At 39.2% G+C, this 25,882-nt stretch overlaps 1 protein-coding gene across 1 annotated transcript in view; it reads left to right on the forward strand.

The window, feature by feature from the left end:
• Positions 1 to 17,044: 17,044 nt before the first annotated feature.
• The window catches only part of GON4L (gon-4 like), a 186,117-nt gene continuing 177,279 nt past the window's right edge, over positions 17,045 to 25,882 (forward strand). Inside the window, exons 1-3 of the mRNA XM_053703162.1 lie at positions 17,045 to 17,485; positions 18,368 to 18,484; positions 18,630 to 20,321. Coding sequence (XP_053559137.1) covers positions 17,387 to 17,485; positions 18,368 to 18,484; positions 18,630 to 20,321 — 1,908 coding nt within the window. The 5' untranslated portion in view covers positions 17,045 to 17,386. The remainder of the gene's footprint in view (positions 17,486 to 18,367; positions 18,485 to 18,629; positions 20,322 to 25,882) is intronic.

A 25,882-nucleotide genomic window follows, 5' to 3' on the forward strand; every position in this document is an offset into this window, starting at 1 on the left:
CGGTTTAGGGGTTAATAGGTAGTTTATGGGTGTTAGTGTACTTTTTAGCACTTTAGTTATGAGTTTTATGCAACAGCTCTGTAGTGTAAAACTCATAACTACTGACTTTAGATTGCATTACGAATCTTGCGGGATAGGCTGTACCGCTCACTTTTTGGCCTCCTAGAGGAAGCTTCTAATACCGGCGCTATGGAAGTCTCATTGAATAAAGACTTTACGAAAATTGCGTAAGTTAATTTGCGGTACGGCCAAAAAAGTGTGCAGGACAGCTGTACCTACAAGACTCGTAATAGCAGCGGTAGTGAAAAAGCAGCGTTATGAGCCTTAACGCTGCTTTTTTACTCATAACGCAAAACTCGTAATCTAGCCGAAAGTATCCTAGTCAAATAGTTTCCAGCTGATTGCCATCTGCGGTACATAGTTTCCACACCTTAAGAACAGGCCGAGTCAGATGCTTCTTCAGGAGCACGTGAGGTTGCTTATACTTTAGCAAGGTAGAACCATCTTAGACTTAAAGGGATATGAAACCCAGGTTTTTTTTTATGATTCGGATAGAGCCTGAAATTTTAAGCAACTTTCTAATTTACTCCTATTATCAATTTTTCTTTGTTTTCTTGGTATCTTTATTTGAAAAAGCAGGAATCTTAGGAGACGGCTCATTTTTGGTAAGCACCCTGGGAAGCACTTGCTGATTGGTGGCTACATTTTACTTATATGATGATATTTTCTACATTCTCTTAGTATCCTTTGTTGAAGGAGCAGTAATGCGCTAATCCGATCTAGCTGTACACACCTGGTTAGCAAATGAGGAGGCATATATGTGCAACTGCTAATTAGCAGCTAGCTCCCAGTAGTGCATTGCTGCTCCTGAATCTACCAAGGTATGCTTTTCAACAAAAGATACCAAGAGTACAAAGCAAATTAGATTGTAAAGTAAATTATATACTGTTTAAAACTGCATGTTCTATCTAAATTATGAAAGTTTAATTTTGTCATTACTGTTTCTTTTAATGCATTCAAGGAGGTTATTATTCCTGTCCAGTTTTAGATAATCTTCACATTGTATTTATACATGTTGTGGGTAAAGTCATATATCGAGTAATCTTATGATTACCCAGGTAAAACTGACATTACCCAGCGGATGTGGGTAAAGCCCGATGTAAGATCATACATTGGGCTTTACCCAGGTAATCCTAAAATGCTTCTCGATAAAGTTAATCACAGCACTGTTTTCGTCTTTTGAACACAATAGTTCTTGCAAATCACTGCATCAGACTTATATACAATGCGCTGTAATTCCCCATTTTCACTATCATTTTTGCCTCCATCTAGGGGTTATTCCCCAAGGTTCACTAGGGGTGTATGCCAGAGGATCGGCAGGGCGCCCCACTTCAACCCCCAGGCAAAGACAAAAAAAAAATTGTGTACATGGGCTTTATCTAAAAGCGCTTGGGTAATCCTAGGATTACCCGGGTTAAGCCCGATGTATGATCTTACATCTGGCTTTACCCACAGCCGCTGGGGTAATGTCAGTTTTACCCGGATATCTGACTTTACCCGAAATATATATATTTCTATATACCAATTCATTTTGAGAAAAAAAAATCCATTATCTATTGTTGTTAAAATTCAATATCTTAAGTATTTCTTTCCAATGGCATAGAGAGTCCACAATTTCATTCAATTACTGTTAGGAATTCAACTACTGGCCACCAGGAGGAGGCAAAGACAACCAAGCAAAGCTTTATTAGCCTTCCCACTTCCCATACTCCCCAGTCATTCTTTGCCTTCGTACTAGGAGGAAGTAAATAGAGTGCTCTGAAGAAAGAATATATCTTAGTCCTTTAATGGGTAGCTTCCCTTCAAGTAGGACTGGGGAAATGCTGTGTCCTTGTAATCCTCTTGAGTAAGAGTATTAGTAGCTGTTAGCTGTTGGAGGTCGCAGGGAAGTTCTCTGTTCTCTCTCCAGCAATCTATGCTAACCCCCCCCCCCCCACCCGGCAACCAGGCTTAGTTACTCTACTTTCCTTCTACTTCAAGTCCCTGTCAGAAGTCTGGATGAAGCTGGCAGACGTGGACGTGCTGTGACTGCTCCACAGCAAGACCCTGGAGAGCAAGTCCTTTATTTTTATTCATAGATGGGACAATGCAGACATGAGAGGAGTGTGACTCTTATTCCCTCAGTAGAGGGTCTGAGAAAAGGGTATATCCTTTATTAAGGATTTCTGTAATGAGCAGTTAAAGGACCAGTCAACACAATAGATTTGCATAATCAACAAATGCAAGATAACAAGACAATGCAATAGCACTTAGTCTGAACTTCAAATGAGTAGTAGATATTTTTATAACAAATTTCAAAGTTATGTATATTTCCACTCCCCTTGTACCATGTGATAGCAATCAGCCAATCACAAATGCATATACGTATTGTCTGTGAATTCTTTCACATGCTCAGTAGGATCTGGTGACTCAGAAATTGTAAATATAAAAGACTCTGCACATTTTTTTTAATGGAAGTAAATTGGAAAGTTGTTTAAAATTACATGCTGTATCTGAATCATGAAAATTTACTTTAACCTTAGTGTCCCTTTAAGCCCATAAGTTTGTGTGAGGTAATTTTGTGGGCACAAAGTGACACAAACATTGTTCTCAAAGGGAGACAGGGATCGACATCTTTATTCCTTTTATTGTTAATGGACCTATGAAGGGATTCAGTAACTTCCCTTATCACATACATAGGGCCTTTGTACTAGCGCAAACCACAGAAATTATGTGGCGCAGCTTGCAGTGCGGTATCTGTTTAATAAATTAACCGCCACAAAACAGCCATGAGGGAACCTCAGGAATCCGTATTCGTTGTGATTTTTAGCACGAAGCTGATATTTTTGGCGACATTTCGTCCCGATCATTCGGGCTATTAAGTGTATCAACGGTATCCCTATGGACATTAAGCCTTTATTTCCACTGTGTGTGAAAGAAGAGTAGATCGTCTCTATGTGGTAGTATAGATACCTTTCCGGGCACTGCCGTCTTGTCAGCCTGACATGTATGCTGTTTAAAGGTGCAATAGTTACTCAGCTGTGGTGTGAAGGGCAATATAACATGTCTGTGTTTGCATTTTGTTATTGACTGATGGATTTAATAAGTAGGTCATTATGGTGTCCAACTTTTTATTATAATAGCGGTTCAGTCAGCGCACTATGGAGTGGAAGGCTGTTGCTCGGGGTGTGGCCTATTCTCTGAGTTCCATGCTAATGGTGGCGTGCACTCTCATCCTCATACCAAGTAAACCTTTTTAGGGAGATCGCAATGCGTGCCTTGCTTTTAATCTATGCCCTTCTCTCAACTGCCTTTTAATTTTGGTGTTTGTATGAGGTAGATGTTGACACAGAGGGGACTGCAGTGTAAGGTCAGATTTTACTGTAATCTGCAATCCTATCTTTAACCTTACCCACCGCTAGCAATTCAATCTTACATGTCTCTTCACAAAATCCAGAACATCTTATACAATCCATACCCAAGAGCCAATTTATCCGTCTAAAAAAGAAACAGTAAATCTGAGGTAATCTATGATTAACAATCTATTGAGTTAAAAAATAGACTTATAAGCAGAGGTTATGGTGCAGACAAATTAGAAAGATGCCGCAATGAGGTTAAAAATTTGAATGTCTGTCATAATAATATTAGTACTGCCAAACAGAGAGATAAAGACTTCACAAATTGCATAGTATTCACCACGGAATATTCACGTCAATTTCCTAAAATTGTTACAATTTAAAAAAAAAAACATCTTCATTTACTTAGGGATGATGACCTTTTAAATCCATATATTGACAAATGTAAATTTGTGCCTAAAAAATCGAGAATCCTAGCTCAAAAACTGTCTCCTAGTTTGGTACAAAAGAGTAATAATATCTCCAAGCAAACTTTGCTTACTAAAAAAGGTAAATTGAGATGCGGCAGTAGAAATTGTAATATGTGCAGACATGTTCTCTTGGGTACCAATTTTACCTGCAGCACCAATTCCAAGAGGTATAGTATAGATTTGTATGCCAATTGCAGCAATACATTTGTTGTATACCTTATTACCTGTAAGTTATGTCAGTGCCAATATATGTCAGACTTCAAGACATATAAGAACCAGATTTAGTGAGCATCCTTGTGACGTTAAAAATGATGTCAAAGAATCGGCTGTTGCCAATTACTGTAACAGTGAACATATCACTAATGAGGGTGACATGTCTATTCAGGTAATTGACAGAGCGTTAGTGCCCCCTAGAGGAGGTAACAAATATAACATCTTGGAGAAAAAAAGAGCTCTTCTGCATATTAAAATTAAAAACATGCAGCCCATTAGGCATGAATAAGCAGTGTGATATAAACTATTTTATTGATACATAACATCTTTGCTATATTTTTTGTGAGATCTTAGTGTTTAATTCCATTCTTTTTAGCTTTTTTCAGAGTCTTTCATCAGTTGCTCTGCCATTCTATAAATGTTTGGGTTCTAATGAATTGGTAAATACTATATTATTTTTTATATGAATTTATACAATACTTTTGTTGGTCTCTGCTACCATTTTGAAATGAGACTTTTTGTATCAATTAATCCAATATTTGTTATATATTTTTATTTTTGATTTATTTAATTTTATTATATTTTATTTTCAGTTTATATCCTCATGTAATTCAAAAAAGCTTTTGGAATATCATTGTGTAAATATATTGGTAATAACATACTTAAAGGGACACTGAACCCAATTTTTTTCTTTCATGATTCAGATAAAGCATGAATTTTTCTTTGTTCTCTTGCTATCTTTATTTTAAAAGCAGGAATGTAAATCTTAGCAGTCAGCCCATTTTAGGTTCAGCACCATGGATAGCGCTTGCTTATTGGAGGCTTACATTTACCCACCAATAAGCAAGCATAACCCAGGTTGTCAACCAAAAATGGGCCGGCTCCTATGCATCACATTCCTGCTTTTTAACTAACATAGCAAGAGAACGAAGAAAAATTGATAATAGGAGTAAATTAGAAAGTTGCTTAAAATTGCATGCTCTATCTGAATCATGAAAGACATTTTTTGGGTTTAGTATCCCTTTAATTATCTTCCTTAGTATGTTAACATTCAAGCTTAATTATATACTAGCATTATATATTGTTTATATACATAGCTTCTGTTGTTCTTAATAACTTGTGTCCTGTATTTGTATTCCCCTAGTTTTATTATGCACTAATTTAATAGGTAATTGATGGGGGTATTTATAGGAACACAGTTAGACATAAAACATGTCTATGAGTAAGCGCCTGTAGTGGGCGCGAAACATGTCAGATGTATACTGTTTGTCTACCTGTGTTTTGTTTGTGCCTTGTTTTTTAAGGTCTTTGAGCCTTTTTTAATTTACCAAACAAGTTTGGAATAAAGTTTGGGTTTTTTATATACCTCAACTGTGAGTACCTGCTACTTCTTATTCTCTTATCTTGGATCTACAGCTTGATTCTACCGCAGCTACGGTATTCTAAGCCTGAGCGGTTGTTATTGGGTGCCTTACAACCGGAACCATTTCCACTGTTGGGGACGATCATTCTGGAGACACAGAGTACGTCCGCTTCCTGTTTCCTATCTTTAATATCCCCTGATAATATTGGAAGTACCCAGTTTTATTCTCATGTGACTGTCCTTTTTTGTCAAAGTATGCGTTACATGACTGTGGTCATCCCATAGTTAAACTACAGTTTTATGGCTGGCTGATATGAAGGAAAATGGTATCCACCACTTGACCAGAAAAAGGTGGTGCTCACTTACTAGTACCTAATTAGTTACTGGCTGTGTGACTTTTGAAATGGCAAATATCACTGTATTTTCAGGAAATTTTGGTTTTGCAATATATTTTTACAATATATTTATCAATCATTCCTTGGTGTTTGGCGCCATCTTGTGGTGATTTGATATTACATCTATTATATTATACCTCAAATTTTGATTCTCTGTGGTTCATAATCATGTTAATTTAGCATATTCAAGTTTATGCTTTCTTTTCTTTTACATCGCCAGGGTGTTTTTATGTTTCACTTATCAATGTATTATTATTTGTCTCTTATTTTAGGGATAATTTCTGAGAACTCCTCTGAGAGAGATAAATTGTATATGATTTTCATACAATTATTTCTATGTTGAAAGTCTATCCTTCTCTAAGGTTTTCAACTGTTATTTCCTCTGAAGGATATGCATAATGATATATAGGATGTCCATTATATATACTGTAGTATAGGAGTGTTATTATTACAATCTTTCTCATAATGAAGAGATTCACAGTGCTGACAGCGACAGCATCCCTGCTATTATGTAAAATACAGCATACAAGGTCTCCGCAGGAGAGCAGTAGTAAAGTTAAAAGTCCACTTTATTGGTTTCAACACGTGTAAAATAGTCAAGAACACAGCTAGCAGGACTCCAAACAGCTGACGCAATTCCTGCCTCAACAGCACTTCATCAGAGCTGTTGTACAGGTGTGTTACATGAGTATATAATGGCAAAGAGGTTATGTTATATGATAATTGTGCTTTTGAAGAATTATGTGATATAGCAATATTGTGCAATTTACAGGAAGACCCTAGAGACTCAGAGTTTAAAACTACTCAACAACCAATACATAAATCAAAACCAAGCTTATTTTATCCTATACATGCACGTAATTACATCATAGAGGTTTTCCACTCAATCATAGAACAGGATCTTATACATTTATCTCAGAATATACACACTAAGAACAAACCATTGAGAAACTTAAACAAAAATGAACAAAAAGCCATTGAAAAGACCAGAAACAACCCTGATATAGTAGTGGTCGACTCTGATAAAGGAGGTTCTATTGTTGTTCTAGACAAACAACAATATTTAAATGAGGCATATAGACAACTAGATAACTAAGATACTTATGAAACATTGACCCACTAAGAAATTCCGAATTAGAGATTATATCTTTGTGGAATTCCCAAGGGTACCTTTATTTAAAGGGACAGTCAACACCAGAATTTTTGTTGTTTAAAAAGATAGATAATCCCTTTATTACCCATTCCCCAGTTTTGCAAAACCAACACTGTTATATTAATACACTTTTTACTTCTGTGACTAACTTGTATCTAAGCATCTTCTGACCGCCCCTAATCACATGACTTTTAGTTATTATCTATTGACTTGCATTTTAGCCAATTAGTGCAGTGTCTGCCATTAGCCACGAGCGTGATCACAATGCTATCTATATGGCTGTGAAAAGTAAATAAAATAGAGGCAGTCTTCAAGGGCTTAGAAATGATCATATGTGCCTTCCTAGGTTTGCTTTCAACTAGAATACCAAGAGAACAAAGCAAAATTGTTGATAAAAGTAAATTGAAAAGTTGTTTAAAATTACATGTCCTATTTGAAAAATGAAAGTTTGTTTTGGACTTCACTGTCCCTTTAAATATCTACCAAAGGTACATAAATGCCTTACAAATCCCCCGGGTCTACCAATTATTTCAGCAATTGGATCACTGGGGGAGAGACTGGGACAATGGGTGGATGCTCAACTACAACCAGTGGTACAGTCTACGGGATACTAATCACCTAATAAGTATTCTAGATAACTTTAAGTGGAGAGAGGGTTTCACTTTTGTTATTATAGATGTGGTCTCTTTATATCCCTATATACCACATACCTTGGGTATAAGATCAGCAGGGAAAATGCTTGAAAGATACTCTTATTATGACTCTAGTCTTATTGTGGTTTTTTTTTAGATGAAATCACATTCTTATTGAGTAATAATTATTTTATCTTTAATAGTGAATTTTTTTGTTAAAAAAAAAGGTACCGCGATGGGGGCAAAATTTGCCCCATCATATGTGAATCTGTTTTAAGCAGATTTTGAAGACTGGGCTATATTTGGAGAACAAAATCCTTATAGAAAGAACATTACATTTTTTACACGTTATATTGATGATATGCTATTAGTTTGTGAGGGAAGTACTGAATCTCTGAATGACTTTTTGGGACATCTAAATGCAAATAATGACAATTTGAAATTTACTTATAATCACTCAAAAGTGACTATGCCTTATTTGGATGTTCTTCTGAGTCATGAAGGAGCAAAGGTTTTAACTGAAGTTTATAGGAAGGAGATCTCAGGAAATACTATACTTAGAGCTGATTCCTCCGATCCGTTGCATTTGAAAAAAGGTATACCCAAGGGCGAATATATGCGATTGAGACGCAATTGTACTAACTTACAAAGCTATTGGCATCATGCGAATGAATTAACTGAACACCTTTTTGAGAGAGGTTATGATTCCCAAATGCTAGCATCAGTATCTAAAGACATTTCTGGTATGAATAGAGAGAAACGTTTGGTAGACAGGTCTAAATCCAATAGTAATAGAGAAGGTATTAACTTTATAACAACTCATAGCAACCAGTTCAGTGATATTTGTAACATTATTAAAAAAAGGTTGCCCAAAACCACTCACATGGTGGGGCCGCACTCAAAGCATCAAAATGACGGTCTTGCCCAGGGTCTTGTACCTGTTCCAAGCTCTCCCAATCCCCATACCTAAATGGTTCACCTCCCAGTTACAAAAACATATTAATCTCTTCATATGGGGGAAAACCAAACCCAGAATCCACAAAGACACCATGTATAGGGCATATGAGAATGGGGGACTCGGCCTACCCTGTTTAGCTGACTATCAAGACGCAATAACTTTACAGAGGTTCATAGACTGGCACAGATCCAGAGACTCCAAAGCATGGGTCGCCATCGACTCACATGTTCTCAGAGTCCCAGATGTGGGAGCCTTAAGCTGGGTTCCCAAAGACCTTAGGCCACCTCAATGCACGACTATAGCGACCTATCGGGGGATATTTGAGTCTTGGGACTCAATAGTACAATGGAGGAAACATATTTCTGGTACTCGTTCCCCTCTATTCCCAATACCCATTAACGCCGACTTGACGGGTGGACTAGATAAGGGCCAGCAGAGAAAAACTGAATGGGGCTATACCACCCCACTAAAAGAATTCACCAAGCAGGGGAGACTTAGGAGGAGAGAAGACTTGGGGACGGTAGCAGGAGGCAGGTACACAAACTGGCTCAAGTACTCACAGCTAGACCACTTCATTGCCACCTCCCCACATAAACTAGACTTCCTCAGGGAACTCACACCATTTGAAACACATTGCATTACATCGGGCACGGCGAGATACTCCCTTTCATTAGCCAGGAAAATATTACAAGCAGACCACAAGCTCCAACTCCCCTCATATACACAAAAATGGCAGCAAGACTTGGAGTTAGCAATTTCAAAAGAAGAATGGCACAAAATTTTCACACAAACCAAAAGAGCATCAACCTCCCCTCAATCGTTAGAGTTAAACTTTAAAGTATTGATGAGGTGGTACCTCACACCCTCAAGGCTACACTCAATCTACCCTAACGCGTCGGACAGATGCTGGAGGGGATGCAATGACAGGGGAAGCTACCTTCATATGTGGTGGACATGTGATAAAATACTCCCTTTCTGGCATAGGGTAGAGAGACACCTTCAAGCCTTGCTGTCTAGCGACCTATCCCTTACGCCTCGCATAGCACTACTTAATGACCTCCCTAACCTCTCCTGCAAACTTAGACTTATTCTTCTACAGATAGGGGTGACAGGAGCCAAGGCCTTGATAGCCTGTCATTGGAAAACCTCTTACACGCCAAGTATCACTGACTGGTCCGATAAAATAGTGGACCTGCTGACACTGGAAGAATATGGCTATACTAAAAGGAAAAAATTTAATTTCCTCGCTGAGGTTCGATTTTTATGGGAAAACTGCCCCCTACAGAATTAGGAGACAGAAATGTTGAACACCTACCGACTTCCCAAGCACACCCCCCCCTACACATCATCTTACATAGCATCACAACATAACCGGGGACAGGCTGACATCATGACAGTGGACACCAATAACATTAAATCACATCTGCTCACAATACCCTCTGTTGACGGCGGTCCCTTGACGTACTATTGCCCCACATGCAACTAGTAGAACCCAGACACCCTGACCTCCATAAACCTGACACATTCCAGAGTCATTCCGGCGCGGTGGTAGCCCATAAGCAGAGCTGACCTCCTTCTTTCTCTTCTTCTCTTTCTTCCCTTTCCCTTCTCTCCTACCCTTCATCCCACTTTTCGTCTTTCTTATCTACCTTTATTCCTCATTTTTCATATGGTTATTGTACTGTGTCATAAAGATTGCAGACTCTTATGATTGTTCCCCTTATGCGGGATAGTCACCACTCCATATCATATTACTGACGTTTGCAAATGATTATTGATAAAGTGTTGTACAATAACAGGTTGTATACTTATGACAAATATAAATAAAACTCTTTTCTCTTGTTAAGTGTGTTCAGTCCACGGGTCATCCATTACTTATGGGAATATATTCTCTCCCCAATAGGAAATTGCAAGAGGATCACCCAATCAGAGCTGCTACATAGCTCCTCCCCTCACATGTCATATTCAGTCATTCTCTTGCAACTGAAAAGATAGGACGTTGTGAGAGGTTCTGTACCGCGAGGCATAGCGGTGGCTCCGTATCTAGACGACATCCTGATACAGGCGACAAGCTTGCAAATTGCCAAGTCTCATACAGAGATAGGTCTGGCATTTCTAAGATCGCATGGGTGGAAGGTGAACGTGGAAAAGAGTTCTCTATCACCTCTCACAAGAGTCTCCTTCCTAGGGACTCTGATAGATTCTGTAAAAATGAAAATTTACCTGACGGAGGCCAGGTTATCAAAACTCCTAAATGCTTGCCGAGTCCTTCATTCCATTCCACGCCCGTCAGTGGCTCAGTGCATGGAAGTTATCGGCTTAATGGTAGCGGCAATGGACATAGTGCCATTTGCGCGCCTGCATCTCAGACCGCTGCAATTATGCATGCTAAGTCAGTGGAATGGGGATTACTCAGATTTGTCCCCTCTACTAAATCTGGATCAAGAGACCAGAGATTCTCTTCTCTGGTGGTTATCTCGGGTCCATCTGTCCAGGGGCATGACCTTTCGCAGGCCAGATTGGACGATTGTAACAACAGATGCCAGCCTCCTAGGCTGGGGCGCTGTCTGGAATTCCCTGAAGGCTCAGGGATCCTGGACTCAGGAGGAGAAACTCCTCCCAATAAATATTCTGGAGCTAAGGGCAATATTCAACGCTCTTCTAGCTTGGCCTCAGCTAGCAACACTGAGGTTCATCAGATTTCAGTCGGACAACATCACGACTGTGGCTTATCTCAACCATCAAGGGGGAACCAAGAGTTCCCTAGCGATGTTGGAAGTCTCAAAGATAATTCGCTGGGCAGAGTCTCACTCTTGCCACTTGTCAGCGATCCACATCCCAGGAGTGGAGAACTGGAAGGCGGACTTTATAAGTCGTCAGACTTTTCATCTGGGGGAGTGGGAACTCCATCCGGAGGTATTTGCTCAACTGGTCCATCGTTGGGGCAAACCAGATCTGGATCTCATGGCGTCTCGCCAGAATGCCAAACTTCCTCTTTACGGTTCCAGGTCCAGGGACCCGGGAGCGAAGCTGATAGATGCTCTAGCAGCTCCTTGGTTCTTCAGCATGGCTTATGTGTTTCCACCGTTTCCTCTGCTCCCTCGACTGATTGCCAAGATCAAACAGGAGAGAGCATCAGTGATCCTGATAGCGCCTGCGTGGCCACGCAGGACATGGTATTCAGACCTAGTGGTCATGTCGTCTTGTCCTCCATGGACTCTACCTTTGAGGAAAGACCTTCTAATACAATCATCCAAATCTAATTTCTCTGAGACTGACTGCGTGGAGATTGAACGCTTGATCCTATCAAAGCGTGGTTTCTCCGAGTCAGTTATTGATACTTTGATACAGGCACGAAAGCCTGTTACCAGAAAAATCTACCATAAGATATGGCGTAAATACCTGTATTGGTGCGAATCCAAGAGTTACTCGTGGAGTAAGGTTAGGATTCCAAGGATATTGTCTTTTCTCCAAGAGGGTTTGGAAAAAGGCTTATCAGCTAGTTCTTTAAAGGGACAGATTTCTGCTTTGTCTATTCTTTTGCATAAGCGTCTGGCAGAAGTTCCAGACATCCAGGCTTTTTGTCAAGCGTTAGCTAGAATTAAGCCTGTGTTTAAAACTGTTGCTCCTCCGTGGAGCTTAAACTTGGTTCTATTTTTGATGGCTATTTCCTCGGCTCGAAGAGTCTCGGAATTGTCTGCCTTACACTGTGATTCTCCTTATCTGATTTTTCATTCAGACAAGGTAGTTCTGCGTACTAAACCTGGGTTTTTACCTAAGGTAGTCTCTAACAGAAATATCAATCAGGAGATTGTTGTTCCGTCATTATGTCCTAATCCTTCTTCAAGGAAGGAACGACTTTTGCATAATCTGGATGTAGTCCGTGCCCTGAAATTCTATTTACAGGCAACTAAAGATTTTTGTCAAACTTCTTCCCTGTTTGTCGTTTACTCTGGACAGAGGAGAGGTCTAAAAGCTTCGGCAACCTCTCTCTCCTTTTGGCTTCGTAGCATAATACGTTTAGCCTATGAGACTGCTGGACAGCAGCCCCCTGAAAGAATTACAGCTCATTCCACTAGAGCTGTGGCTTCCACCTGGGCCTTTAAGAATGAGGCTTCTGTTGAACAGATTTGCAAGGCTGCGACTTGGTCTTCGCTTCACACTTTTTCAAAATTTTACAAATTTGACACTTTTGCTTCTTCGGAGGCTGTTTTTGGGAGAAAGGTTCTACAGGCAGTGGTTCCTTCCGTTTAAGTGCCTGCCTTGTCCCTCCCATCATCCGTGTACTTGGCTTTGGTATTGGTATCCCATAAGTAATGGATGACCCGTGGACTGAACACACTTAACAAGAGAAAACATAATTTATGCTTACTGGATAAATTTATTTCTCTTGTAGTGTGTTCAGTCCACGGCCCGCCCTGTCTTTTTAAGGCAGATCTAAATTTTATTTAATACTTCAGTCACCACTGCACCCTATGGTTCCTCCTTTCTCGTCTTGTTTTGGTCGAATGACTGAATATGACATGTGAGGGGAGGAGCTATGTAGCAGCTCTGATTGGGTGATCCTCTTGCAATTTCCTATTGGGGAGAGAATATATTCCCATAGTAATGGATGACCCGTGGACTGAACACACTACAAGAGAAATAAATTTATCAGGTAAGCATAAATTATGTTTTTAAAAAATAAAAAAAATAAAAAAATGATTGCTGAGTAATTTACAGCGATAATTTTACATTTTTTATAAAATACGCTTTTTTGGTGAACAATTTTGTTGCAATTTTTGATGAAAAATTACGATTTACATTGTGCACTTTTGTAATGTATACATCTCCCTCCGATATAAAAATGCATTATACGACCCCTTAAGCACAGTCACCACTGCTGCTAATAAAATGTGATTAAAGGGACAATCAATCAAAATTAAACTTTCATTATTCAGATAGAGCATGCCATTTTAAACAACTTTCCAATTTACTTCCATTAACTAAATGTGCACAGTCTTTTTATATTTAAACTTTTTGAGTCACCAGCTCCTACTGAGCATGTGCAAGAATAAGTGTGTATGCATTTGTGAATGGCTGATGGCTGTCACATGGTACGTGTATGCATTTGTGAATGGCTGATGGCTGTCACATGGTACAGGGGGAGTGGAAAAAGACATAACTTTTAAAATTGTCAGAAAAAAGAATTTACTAGTCATTTGAAGTTCAGACTAAGTGCTGTTGCATTGTCTTGTTATCTTGCATTTGTTGATTATGCAAATCTACTGTGTTGACTGGTCCTTTAAACACTAAGGACTAATTGCAGAAAGTACCACTTTAGTTGGAAATTAAAAAAAAGTAAATTGCCTTCTCATTTTGGGTAGGTAACAGGAAAGCTTTGTTTATATATTATTTTCTGTGTCATATTAAAGGGGAAAAAAGGTTTGTTCTAATAGTGCAATGACCTAGATTTAATGTATTATATAAAAAAAAATCTTTGCTTTATGAGTTTTAATAAATGTAAAAATGTATTATCATTAAAAAAAAAAAAAAAAAAAAAAAAGGTTGCCAATATTGGAGAGGGACAAAGACCTATGTTCTATTCAGAGTAGGTGTACATATATTCCTTGTAGATCTAAAACTATTGGGGACTTGATAAGAAAGGAATTTAGTACCAGTGGCACATTTGGCAAAGTCAAAACTTGGAACTTGCTCTCTGTACAACCAGGTTTTTTTAGGTGTGGAAAAATGCCTTGCAAAAGTTGTAAATATTTAAATATAGGGATGCCTTTACCTCCACACAAACAGGCAAGTCATATAAAATTAGAAATCATATTAATTGTAATTCGACATTCGTAGTGTATTTGGTGATCTGTAAAATTTGTCAATTTCAATATTTGGGACTCACCTCAAGAATGTTGAAAGACAGGGTCAGGGAACAGTTGTTGTCACTTGAGGCAGAGACACCCAAAACGCCAGTGGCGAAACATTTTACATCACATGGTGTAGGATGTGAAGCCCTCAAGGCATTGAACATGTTTCCTTAGGGCTTAGAGGAGGAGATAGGTTTCAAGCACTTAGCAGAAGAGAAGTATTCTGGATCTTTACACTATAAACAGGATCCCCTCTAGGTATTAATAAAATAAGTGACATCAAGCTGTTTATAGATGATAGGTAGACAGTTCTTCTCTCTCAGAGCTCTTCTGTGTTTGCAACTTTATAGCTGTCAGTGTGGTTGTCGGCTTAGTTACAGTGCAATTATATCCCTTTTTTTTACTGATAGTATTTGTCTTATATATTAAGGATGTATCTAAATTGCTCTGTGTTATAGCCATGATACTAACATAGACTGCTATTAGAGTTGCATATTGACTGAGATATAGTTTAATAATGAATGCTCCCTTTACTAATAAGTTTACACTAACTTATTTCTGACCACTCCGTTGTCTTCTTCGTAACTGAATTTAAAGTTTAGCTTAATAGGCTAAACTTCCTTCCTTCATCAAAATCTCGTTTCTCTGAAGCTGACTGCTTGGAGATTGAATGCTTAATTTTCTCCAACATAGGTGTGTCCGGTCCACGGCGTCATCCTTACTTGTGGGATATTCTCTTCCCCAACAGGAAATGGCAAAGAGCCCAGCAAAGCTGGTCACATGATCCCTCCTAGGCTCCGCCTACCCCAGTCATTCTCTTTGCCGTTGTACAGGCAACATCTCCACGGAGATGGCTTAGAGTTTTTTAGTGTTTAACTTTTACCAAATTTTACAAGTTTGATACTTTTGCTTCTTCTGAGGCTATTTTTGGGAGAAAGGTTTTGCAAGCCGTGGTGCCTTCCATGTAGGTGACCTGATTTGCTCCCTCCCTTCATCCGTGTCCTAAAGCTTTGGTATTGGTTCCCACAAGTAAGGATGACGCCGTGGACCGGACACACCTATGTTGGAGAAAACAGAATTTATGTTTACCTGATAAATTACTTTCTCCAACGGTGTGTCCTGTCCACGGCCCGCCCTGGTTTTTTTAATCAGGTCTGATAATTTATTTTCTTTAACTACAGTCACCACGGTACCATATGGTTTCTCCTATGCAAATATTCCTCCTGTCCGTCGGTCGAATGACTGGGGTAGGCGGAGCCTAGGAGGGATCATGTGACCAGCTTTGCTGGGCTCTTTGCCATTTCCTGTTGGGGAAGAGAATATCCCACAAGTAAGGATGACGCCGTGGACCGGACACACCGTTGGAGAAAGTAATTTATCAGGTAAACATAAATTCTGTTTTATCTAAGCGTAGGTTTTCAGAATCGGTCATTGAGACCTTGATCCAGGCTCGTAAGCCTGTGACTCGTAGGATTTACCATAAGATATGGTGTAAATATTTGTATTGGTTTGAATCCAAAGGATACTCTTGGAGTAGAGTCAAGATTCCTAGGATTTTGTCCTTTCTCCAGGACTGTCTGGAGAAGGGTTTGTCAGCTAGTACTCTGAAGGGTAAGATTTCGGTATTGTCTATTTTGTTGCATAAGCGTCTGGCGGATGTGCCAGACATGCAATAGTTTTGTCAGGCCTTGGTCAGGATCAGGCCTGTGTTTAAACCTGTTTCTCCTCCCTGGAGTCTTAATCTTGTTCTTAAGGTCTTACAGCAGGCTCCGTTCAAGCCTATGCATTCCTTAGATATTAGGTTGTTATCTTGGAAAGTTTTGTTTCTTGTTGCTATTTCCTCTGCTCTGAGAGTTTCGGAACTCTCGGCGCTACAGTGTGATTCCCCTTATCTTATCTTTCATTCTGATAAGGTGGTTTTACGTACTAAGTTTTGGTTTCCTGCCTAAAGTTGTTTCATTTAAAAATATTAATCAGGAAATCGTTGTTCCTTTTTTTTGTGTCCTAACCCTTCTTCTCATAAGGAACGTTTGTTGCATAATCTATATGTTGTACGTGCGCTAAAATTCTATCTACAGGCGACTAAGGATTTTCGTCAGTCTTCTGCTTTGTTTGTTTGTTTTTCTGGAAAACGCAAGGGTCAGAAAGCTATGGCTACTTCCCTTTCCTTTTGGCTACAGAGTGTTATTCGTTTGGCCTATGAGACTGCTGGACAGCAACCTCCTGAGAGAATCACAGCTCATTCCACGAGGGCTGTCTCTTCTTCCTGGGCTTTCAAAAAATAAGCTTCTGTGGAACAGATTTGCAAGGCTGCAACTTGGTCATCTTTGCATACTTTTTCCAAATTCTATAAATCCGATACTTTTGCCTCGGCTGAGGCTTCTTTTGGGAGAAAGGTACTTCAAGCATTGGTGCCTTCTGTTTAGGTTGCATGTCTTGTCCCTCCATTATCATCCGTGTCCTCTAGCTTGGGTATTGGTTCCCAACAGTAATTGATGATGATCCGTGGACTCGCTGTGTCATTAGAAAGAAAACTAAATTTATGCTTACTTGATAGATAAATTTATTTATTTCTTGACACAGTGAGTCCACGGCCCGCCCTGTTTTTTTCAGACAGTTTCTTTTCTATATAAACCTCAGGCACCTCTGCACCTTGTGTTACTTCCTTTCTCTCCTTTGGTCGAATGACTGGGGATTGTGGGTAGGGAAGTGATACTTATCAGCTTTGCTGTGGTGCTCTTTGCCTCCTCCTGCTGGCCAGGAGTGATATTCCCAACAGTAATTGATGATGATCCGTGGACTCACTGTGTCAAGAAAGTAATACATTTATCAGGTAAGCATACATTTTGTTTTTGGTGCAAAATTAACCATGACTGATCTCCCCTTTTTCCCCTCGTTAGCCTATTAACATTAGGACTTAAACATTTTGAGGGAACAGAGTTCATAAAAACAATGATCAGCAAGTACCTTTTAACAACCAAAACAGCCCACCAGCTCACTGTGCGCATCAAGAACCTCACTATGAAGAAGACACCAGACAATATTATTAAAGTGAGTATTCTTGCAGCAGTCTTAACTCTTAAATGGGTATTTGCATTCCACATTTTTTTTAATTATGCATCGAAAAAACTTTGCCATGCACTTACTATTTATTTTGTCTGCATTTCCTGTATTTAACTTTTCAAAAAAATTGTAGTGTTTCCATTCCCTACATAGAAGCCGGGATTGTATGTTGAGGAATACAAAACTCTGACATTCTTACATGGTGCACAGTTATTGATATGTGCAAGTGCTTGTTTATATATTCACTAACTGACAACTGCAAAGGAAGTAAGATAAACAACATTCCAGAGGCGTTGAAGTGGTCTGTTTCAGGCCTTTGCTAACAATCCATATTTTAGTAACAAAATGGTTTTAAAATATTAATTTTGTCTGCAGATCACTATCTGTGTTCTGTAGGACTTTACCTATAAACTCGTCTCGGGAGTTAAAACACACATAGTTTCACACTCACAGGAGTATAGCAAAAATGACATGCGCTAATGCATTTGCATTACAATTTCTGTTTAAGTCCTAATTGCAGTAGGCTGTTTCAGGGAGGAAACATTTGTAGTATTTGTATAGGATGAATTACAATATGCTAAGTTTAATGATTTTCAGCTCTTACAAAAGAATTATCTGAAATTACGCAATCACTACAATAAGCAGAATGGCAATATGATATAATAATAATATGATGATGATAAAGTCAATACTTCAGATTTTTTTTTAACTATAGAGGATGCGATTGACCCTATATTGTATCCTCAACTCATTTCAGTATAGATTTAGGACCTTGGGCACTTCACAAAAGCCTGCTGACAAAGGTGTACTGATGTCATTTTTAGACTTTATTGTATAAGCTTATATTAATTACTCTCCATCTTTTGTCAGTTCTACAAGAAGACTAAACTTATTCCTATGATGGGTAAATGTTGTGAAGATGTCCAGGTGCATGATGTTAAACCTCCTATAGAGAGAGAGAAGCACAGAATGCCCTTCTGGCTTAAGGTGATCAACACAATTGTAAAATTGCATAATATATTTAGATTATACAGGCCTTTTTTATTGTTCATGTATATGTTAAGGTGTTCTAAGTGTGTTCTAATAGAACACATGGAATATGCCATATCCTGAATTTACTCTTCTCTCACAGGCCAGTTTGTCCAATATTGAAGCTGAAATGGGGAAAATAGATGCACTAGTTCCTGACACCAGAGCTAGACCCAAGCACTATCCTTTAATCATTCCTCCAACACTTGTGCTGAACTTGAAACCCCTACCCAAACGTTTCTACCTGAAAACCTTGCGCCAGAAGAGATCTTCTATCCTGAAGCCTCTACTTATTCGGCCCAGCTCCTGTACAAACACTAGCAGCCTGGTTAAAACAGCTGTTAAACCCTCAGACCCTCAGCCAGTACCAGTCAGACTTTATAAGCGTGTATCTCCTATTATTCATTCAGCAGTTCCAATACAGGGCATTATGGGGGTTCATTCTGTTAGCATACCAGCTGGACGTAAACCTCAGGAACCATATGCTCCTTTCATTTCTAATGAGAGCTGTCAGCTAATGTCTTTTCCACAACCTGTTCATATCACCCAAGCTCCTGTATCCCAAGTTAAAACAATGTTGCCTGCTTTGGTCCCACAGAAGATTAAGAAGCCTCCAATATGTGGAGTGCCCAGAAAAAAAAATGTTTTCAGAAACCCAGGGTTCAAGCCCACACACCCCATGCATACAGCACCTGTCCTTTTTACTGTGCCCAATGGAAACGTAAAGCTAGTGAGTTTAGGCAGTACATGTGGTATGATTCAACCTGTGAGCAATGGAGGTGCAATCCCAGTGACAACACTGCTGCTTAATCCAACCACCTTCCCTTTAAACCAAACACTTCTCTCTCCCCCACTTAGCCAGACCGTGGTCTCTGCTCCACTTCCCATTCCAAAAGAGCAGTTGGTTATACAAGACCAATCTAATTTTGCACCTGAGGTTAGTTTGGAATCTGTAGCAGCAAATGAAGAGGTGAGAACTAACTTAAATGAAGAGTCTGGAGCATTAGATGATAACACACATATTACCATTACCATTGAAGTTGAGGAAAAAAGTCAGGTTTCTGCTGGAGAGGACGATGGCCAGGAAGGACAGGATGGAAATACTGTGGAAGAAAATGGGGGCCTAATAAAGGATGGAGAAAATATACAAGACAAGGAGAGGCAAACTTGGCATGTGCTAGAGGGGTGCTGTTTTACATCAGAAGATGAGAAGGAAATAGTTGAAGGAGGTGTAGAGATAAGCCCGTTAAAAGACTTTAATTGTCCACTTTATCAAAGCGAATTTCCATTGTCTCCGCTGGATAAAAAAACTGAGAGAGAGTTGGAATTTGACCTAAGCTCTTCACAATCAGAACAACTAAAGATGAAAGGAGAGAATGTAAATCAAGAGATGGGTGAAGCTGCTATATTCCAGAACCAACCATTTAGTGAAGAGTATTCTGGATCTGAAGAACCAGTAGATATGGAAGAACCACAAAGTGATTCAAAGTGCAATCAAAATTCAGCTGAAGAAGAACATACCGAGACCACCAGTACACAGGACCAAAATGCTACAGAGCTAGGGGAATCCCCTAAAAACACCACCTCTTCTACAGATGGAGATGTGGACATGTGCAGTCCAGTGGAGACACCTCATGACTCCTCTAGCCCTGTTGGCCATCAGGACAGTGGCAATGATAAGAATGGCCAAGATGAAGAAGAGGAGGAGGACTTTGATGACCTGACACAAGATGATGAAGAAGAGGAAATGTCTTCAGCTTCTGAAGAGTCCGTGTTGTCTGTGCCAGAGCTCCAGGTGAGATAATTTACAGTATATTTTCTTTGATCTGGTCGGTGTTTTATGGATATTTATCTGAATGCTGCTTGAGATAGTGATAGGTTATGAGCACTCAGCTCTACGTTAAAGATCCACATTTCTATATTCAAGTTCAGGTTGAGAATGATGTATGTTTCAGAAGAGCAGGTGGAAGTGTGTTTAAAGTGAAAGTTAATCCTAGTGTTTGTGAAATGCTAGGATTGACCATTGGAACCAATAAAGGGGACTTTCATTCATGAAGTATAAAATACTTAATGCAGAAAGCTCCTATATTTGTTTTAAGCGTTCGCCACACTGAGCTGCTCAGGCACCCCACGGCAGAATGCTGTTTTGCTAAGAGGTGACATTTCCACCTCTTAGCAAATAGCATACGGGAAATCCGGAGTTCCAATGGTCAATCCTATCGTTTCACAAACGCTAGGATTGACTTTCACTTTAATATCTAATTGAATGGGTATTTACAATTTCTTTGTGTGCTATAGTTCAGTGGATGGGGCAATTGTAAGTTTTTATTTTTATTGTCAAAACTAAAAGAAATAGTGCCAAATATCCATATCACAAGGGACCTTTAAATGCTTAATGGGGTTGGAATGTTGTGATGTTATGGTAAGAAGTTTAGTGTGTGTGAGAGAGACAGGAGGGGCTTTATTCCAGTGCAAGTTAGAGGTGATGGGGGAGTTGTCAGTGTTAGTCTCTGTTCACTTATATTTCACAGATGACAGAGTACAAAGGCTTCCACTGATTTTTGTATCAAAAAAAATTCACAATCACCTAGGTTACGAGTTTTGCGTTAAACAGGGTGCGAAACGAACGCAACAAAAGTTGCGTTATTTCACTCTCCATAGCGCTGCTATTCTGAGTTTCTGAAAAGCCTCCTTGTGCGTGCGATATGGTTGCGTTAAGCTTCATACCGCACAAAATCCAAGGGCTGCTTTGACGTGCTCGTGCACACTTTCCCCCTATAGACATTAATGGGGAGAGAGTGTTAAAAAAAAAAAAAACTAACACGTGAAGTGCGGAATGAAAAATCTCCTTAACGCAAACCCCATTGATGTCTATGGGGGGGAAAAAAAGTTACATTTAAACCTAACACACTAACATCCCAGAGGCAGAACTTTTTTTCACTTTCTGCAATGAGATTTTTTTAGTGAAACATTTTCTGCAGGCTTTTTTTAAATAAAATTCAATTTTAAATTAGGCAGTTACACTAAAGCACCAGTTCAATTGTAATGTGTTAGTTAACTGGAGAATAAAGTAATATTTAAAGCTTTATATTATAGTGCAGTAGTTGAAAATTGCATTGCAAATTAGCTGCAGACATACTCTAAAAAAGGTGCAATGCTTATACGAATGCTTTACATTCAGAAAAAAACAGCTTTGCAGACAGTGAACCTCCGGCCTCCCACATCTCCACCACTAAATAAACCTATTAACCCCTAAACCACTGCCCCCCCACATTGCAAAACACTAAATTAAACTATTAACCCCTAAACACTAAAATCACGAAAAATAAAAATCACGAAGATTACAAAAAATAAACGAAATTATCAAAAATAAAAACAATTACACCTACTCTAATAGCCCCCCAAAATAAAAACACCCCTAACCTACTATAAACTACCAATAGCCCTTAAAATGGCCTTTTGTAGGTCATTGTCCTAAAGAAATCAGCTCTTTTACCTGTAAAAAAATACAAAGTCCCCCCAACAGTTAAACCCTCCACCCAACCAACCCCCCAAAATAAAAAACTTAACTCTAAAAAAAAAACCTAAGCTACCCATTGCTCCTAAAGGGGCATTTGTATAGGCATTGCCCTTAAAAGAGCATTTAGCTCTTTTGCATTGCCCTTAAAAGGGCATTCAGCTTTTTCCAAGCCCAACGCCCTAATCTAAAAAAAAAAAAACACACCAAAAAATTAAAATAAAACCTAACACTAACCCCAGAAGATCTACTCACTGTTCCTGAAGTCCGGACATCCATCTCCATCCAGGCGGCGAGGTCTTCATCCATCCCGGGGCCGTCTTCTATCTTCATCTCGGCGGCGCGGCCACGGAGCCTTCCTGGAAGCCGAAGACATCCTCCACGGAGCGTCCTCTTCATACGGTTGCTGCCGTACACTGAAGTTGAATGCAAGGTAGCCGTTTCAAAATGGCGTACCTTGCATTCCTATTGGCTGATTTGATTCTTCAAATTCAAATCAGCCAATAGGGTTTCAGTAGCTCTCATCCTATTGGCTGTTTTGAACAACCAATAGGATTTCAGTAGGTCTCATCCTATTGCCTTATATGAATTTGAAGAATCAAATCAGCCAATAGGAATGCAAGGGTACACTTTCAGATGGTGGTATGGATCGTGCCGTATAGGCTGTAACACAAGCATTTTAGCCTCACTGCACAACCTGTAATACAGGCGCTATGGAAATCCCATGCAAAAACGTAATTTCTTTCATGTAATTAGCAAGAGTCCATGAGCTAGTGACGTATGGGATATACATTCCTACCAGGAGGGGCAAAGTTTCCCAAACCTCAAAATGCCTATAAATACACCCCTCACCACACCCACAATTCAGTTTTACAAACTTTGCCTCCCGTGGAGGTGGTGAAGTAAGTTTGTGCTAGATTCTACGTTGATATGCGCTTCACAGCAGGCTGGAGCCCGGTTTTCCTCTCAGTGTGCAGTGAATGTCAGAGGGATTTGAAGAGAGTATTGCCTATTTGAATTCAATGGTCTCCTTCTACGGGATCTATTTCATAGGTTCTCTGTTATCGGTCGTAGAGATTCATCTCTTACCTCCCTTTTCAGATCGACGATATACTCTTATGTACCATTACCTCTACTGATTCTCGTTTCAGTACTGGTTTATCTATCTACTATATGTAGATGAGTGCCCTGGGGTAAGTAAGTCTTATTTTCTGTGACACTCTAAGCTATGGTTGGGCACTTTATTTATAAAGTTCTAAATATATGTCTTTAAACTTATATTTGCCATGATTCAGGATGATCAATATTCCTTATTTCAGACAGTCAGTTTCATTATTTGGGATAATGCATATGAATAATCATTTTTTTCTTACCTTAAAAAATTGTTTCAATTGACTTTATTCCCTGTGGGCTGTTAGGCTCGCGGGGGCTGAAAATGCTTCAATTTATTGCGTCATTCTTGGCGCAGACTTTTTTGGCGCAAAAAAAAAAAAATTCTGTTTGTCATTGTTCGTGTTTGCGTCATTTTTTTGACGTTTTGCGCCAAAAATGTCGGCGTCACCGGATGTGGCGTCATTCTTGGCGCCAAAAAATTTTAAGGCGCCAATAATGTGGGCGTCTTTTTTGGCGCTAAAAAATGTGGGCATCATTCTTGTCTCCACCTTTTTTTCACATTATTTCAGTCTCTTTCTTCATTGCTTCTGGTTGCTAGAGGCTTGTTCATTGGCATTTTTTTCCCATTCCTGAAACTGTCATTTAAGGAATTTGATAAATTTTGCTTTATATGTTGTTTTTTCTTTTACATATTGCAAGATGTCTCACATTGACCCTGGATCAGAATTTACTTCTGGAAAGATGCTGCCTGATGCTGGTTCTACCAAAGTTAAGTGCATTTGTTGTAAACTTGTGGTAACTGTTCCTCCGGCTGTAGTTTGTGATGAATGTCATGATAAGCTTGCTAATGCAGATAGTATTTCCATTAGTAATATACCATTACCTGTTGCTGTTCCTTCAACATCTAATACTCAGGATGTTCCTGTTAATATAAAATAATTTTTTTCTAAATCTATTAGGAAGGCTATGTCTGTTATTCCTCCTTCCAGTAAACGTAAAAGGTCTTTTAAAACTTCTCATTTTTCAGATGAATTTTTAAATGACTGTCATCATTCTGATTTGTCTGTTTCTGATGAGGATATTTCTGGTTCAGAGGATTCTGTCTCAGATATTGACACTGATAAATCTTCATATTTATTTAAAATGGAATTTATTCGCTCTTTACTTAAAGAAGTTTTAATCGCATTAGAGATGGAGGATTCTAGTCCTCTTGATACTAAATCTACTAAGCGTTTAAATTCGGTTTTTAAACCTCCTATAGTTATTCCAGAAGTTTTTCCTGTCCCTGATGCTATTTCTGAAGTATTCTAGGGAATGGAATAATCTGGGTACTTGATTTACTCCTTCTCAAAGGTTTAAGATATTGTATCCTGTGCCATCTGACAGATTAGAGTTTTGGGACAAAATCCCTAAAGTTGATGGGGCTATCTCTACTCTTGCTAAACGTACTACTATTCCTACAGCAGATAGTACTTCCTTTAAGGATCCTTTAGATAGGAAGATTGAATCCTTTCTAAGGAAAGCTTATTTATGTTCAGGTAATCTTCTTAGGCCTGCTATTTCTTTGGCTGTTGTTGCCGCCGCTTCCACTTTTTGGTTGGAGGCTTTAGCACAACAAGTATCAGACCATAATGCTCATAGCATTGTTAAACTTCTTCAACATGCTAATAACTTTATTTGTGATGCCATCTTTTATATCATTAGAGTTGAGGTCAGGTATAGGTCTTTAGCTATTTTAGCTAGAAGAACTTTATGGCTTAAAACTTGGAATGCAGATATGTCTTCTAAGTCAACTTTGCTTTCTCTTTCTTTCCAAGGTAATAAATTATTTGGATCCCAGTTGGATTCTATTATTTCAACGGTTACCGGGGGGAAAGGAACTTTTTTGCCTCAGGACAAAAAATCTAAAGGTAAATATAGGGCTGCTAATCGTTTTCGTTCCTTTCGTCAGAATAAAGAACAGAAGCCTGACCCTTCCCCTAAAGGAACGGTTTCTGTTTGGAAACCTTCTCCAATCTGGAATAAATCCAAGCCTTTTAGAAAGTTAAAACCAGCTCCCAAGTCCACATGAAGGTGCGGCCCTCATTCCAGCACAGCTGGTAGGGGGCAGGTTACGATTTTTCAAAGACATTTGGATCAATTCGATTCACAGTCTTTGGATTCAGAGCATTGTTTCACAAGGGTACAGAATAGGTTTCAAGGTAAGGCCGCCTGCGAAGAGATTTTTTCTCTCTCGCATTCCAATATATCCAGTGAAGGCTCAGGCATTTCTGAAATGTGTTTCAGATCTCGAGTTGGCTGGAGTAATTGTGCCAGTTCCAGTTCTGGAACAGAGTCTGGGGTTTTACTCAAATCTATTCATTGTACCAAAGAAGGAGAATTCCTTCAGACCAGTTCTCGATTTAAAGATATTGAATCGTTATGCAAGGATACCAACATTCAAAATGGTAACTATAAGGACTATTCTGCCTTTTGTTCAGCAAGGGCATTATATGTCCACAATAGATTTACAGGATGCATATCTTCATATTCCGATTCATCCATATCACTTTCAGTTTCTGAGATTCTCTTTTCTAGACAAGCATTACCAGTTTGTGGCCCTTCCGTTTGGCCTAGCAACAGCTCCAAGGATCTTTTCAAAGGTTCTCGGTGCCCTTCTCTCTGTAATCAGTGAACAGGGTATTGCGGTATTTCCTTATTTGGACGAAATCTTGGTACTCGCTCAG

Source organism: Bombina bombina, chromosome 1, assembly GCF_027579735.1.
Source record: "Bombina bombina isolate aBomBom1 chromosome 1, aBomBom1.pri, whole genome shotgun sequence".
In the NCBI taxonomy this organism is placed as follows: domain Eukaryota; kingdom Metazoa; phylum Chordata; class Amphibia; order Anura; family Bombinatoridae; genus Bombina; species Bombina bombina.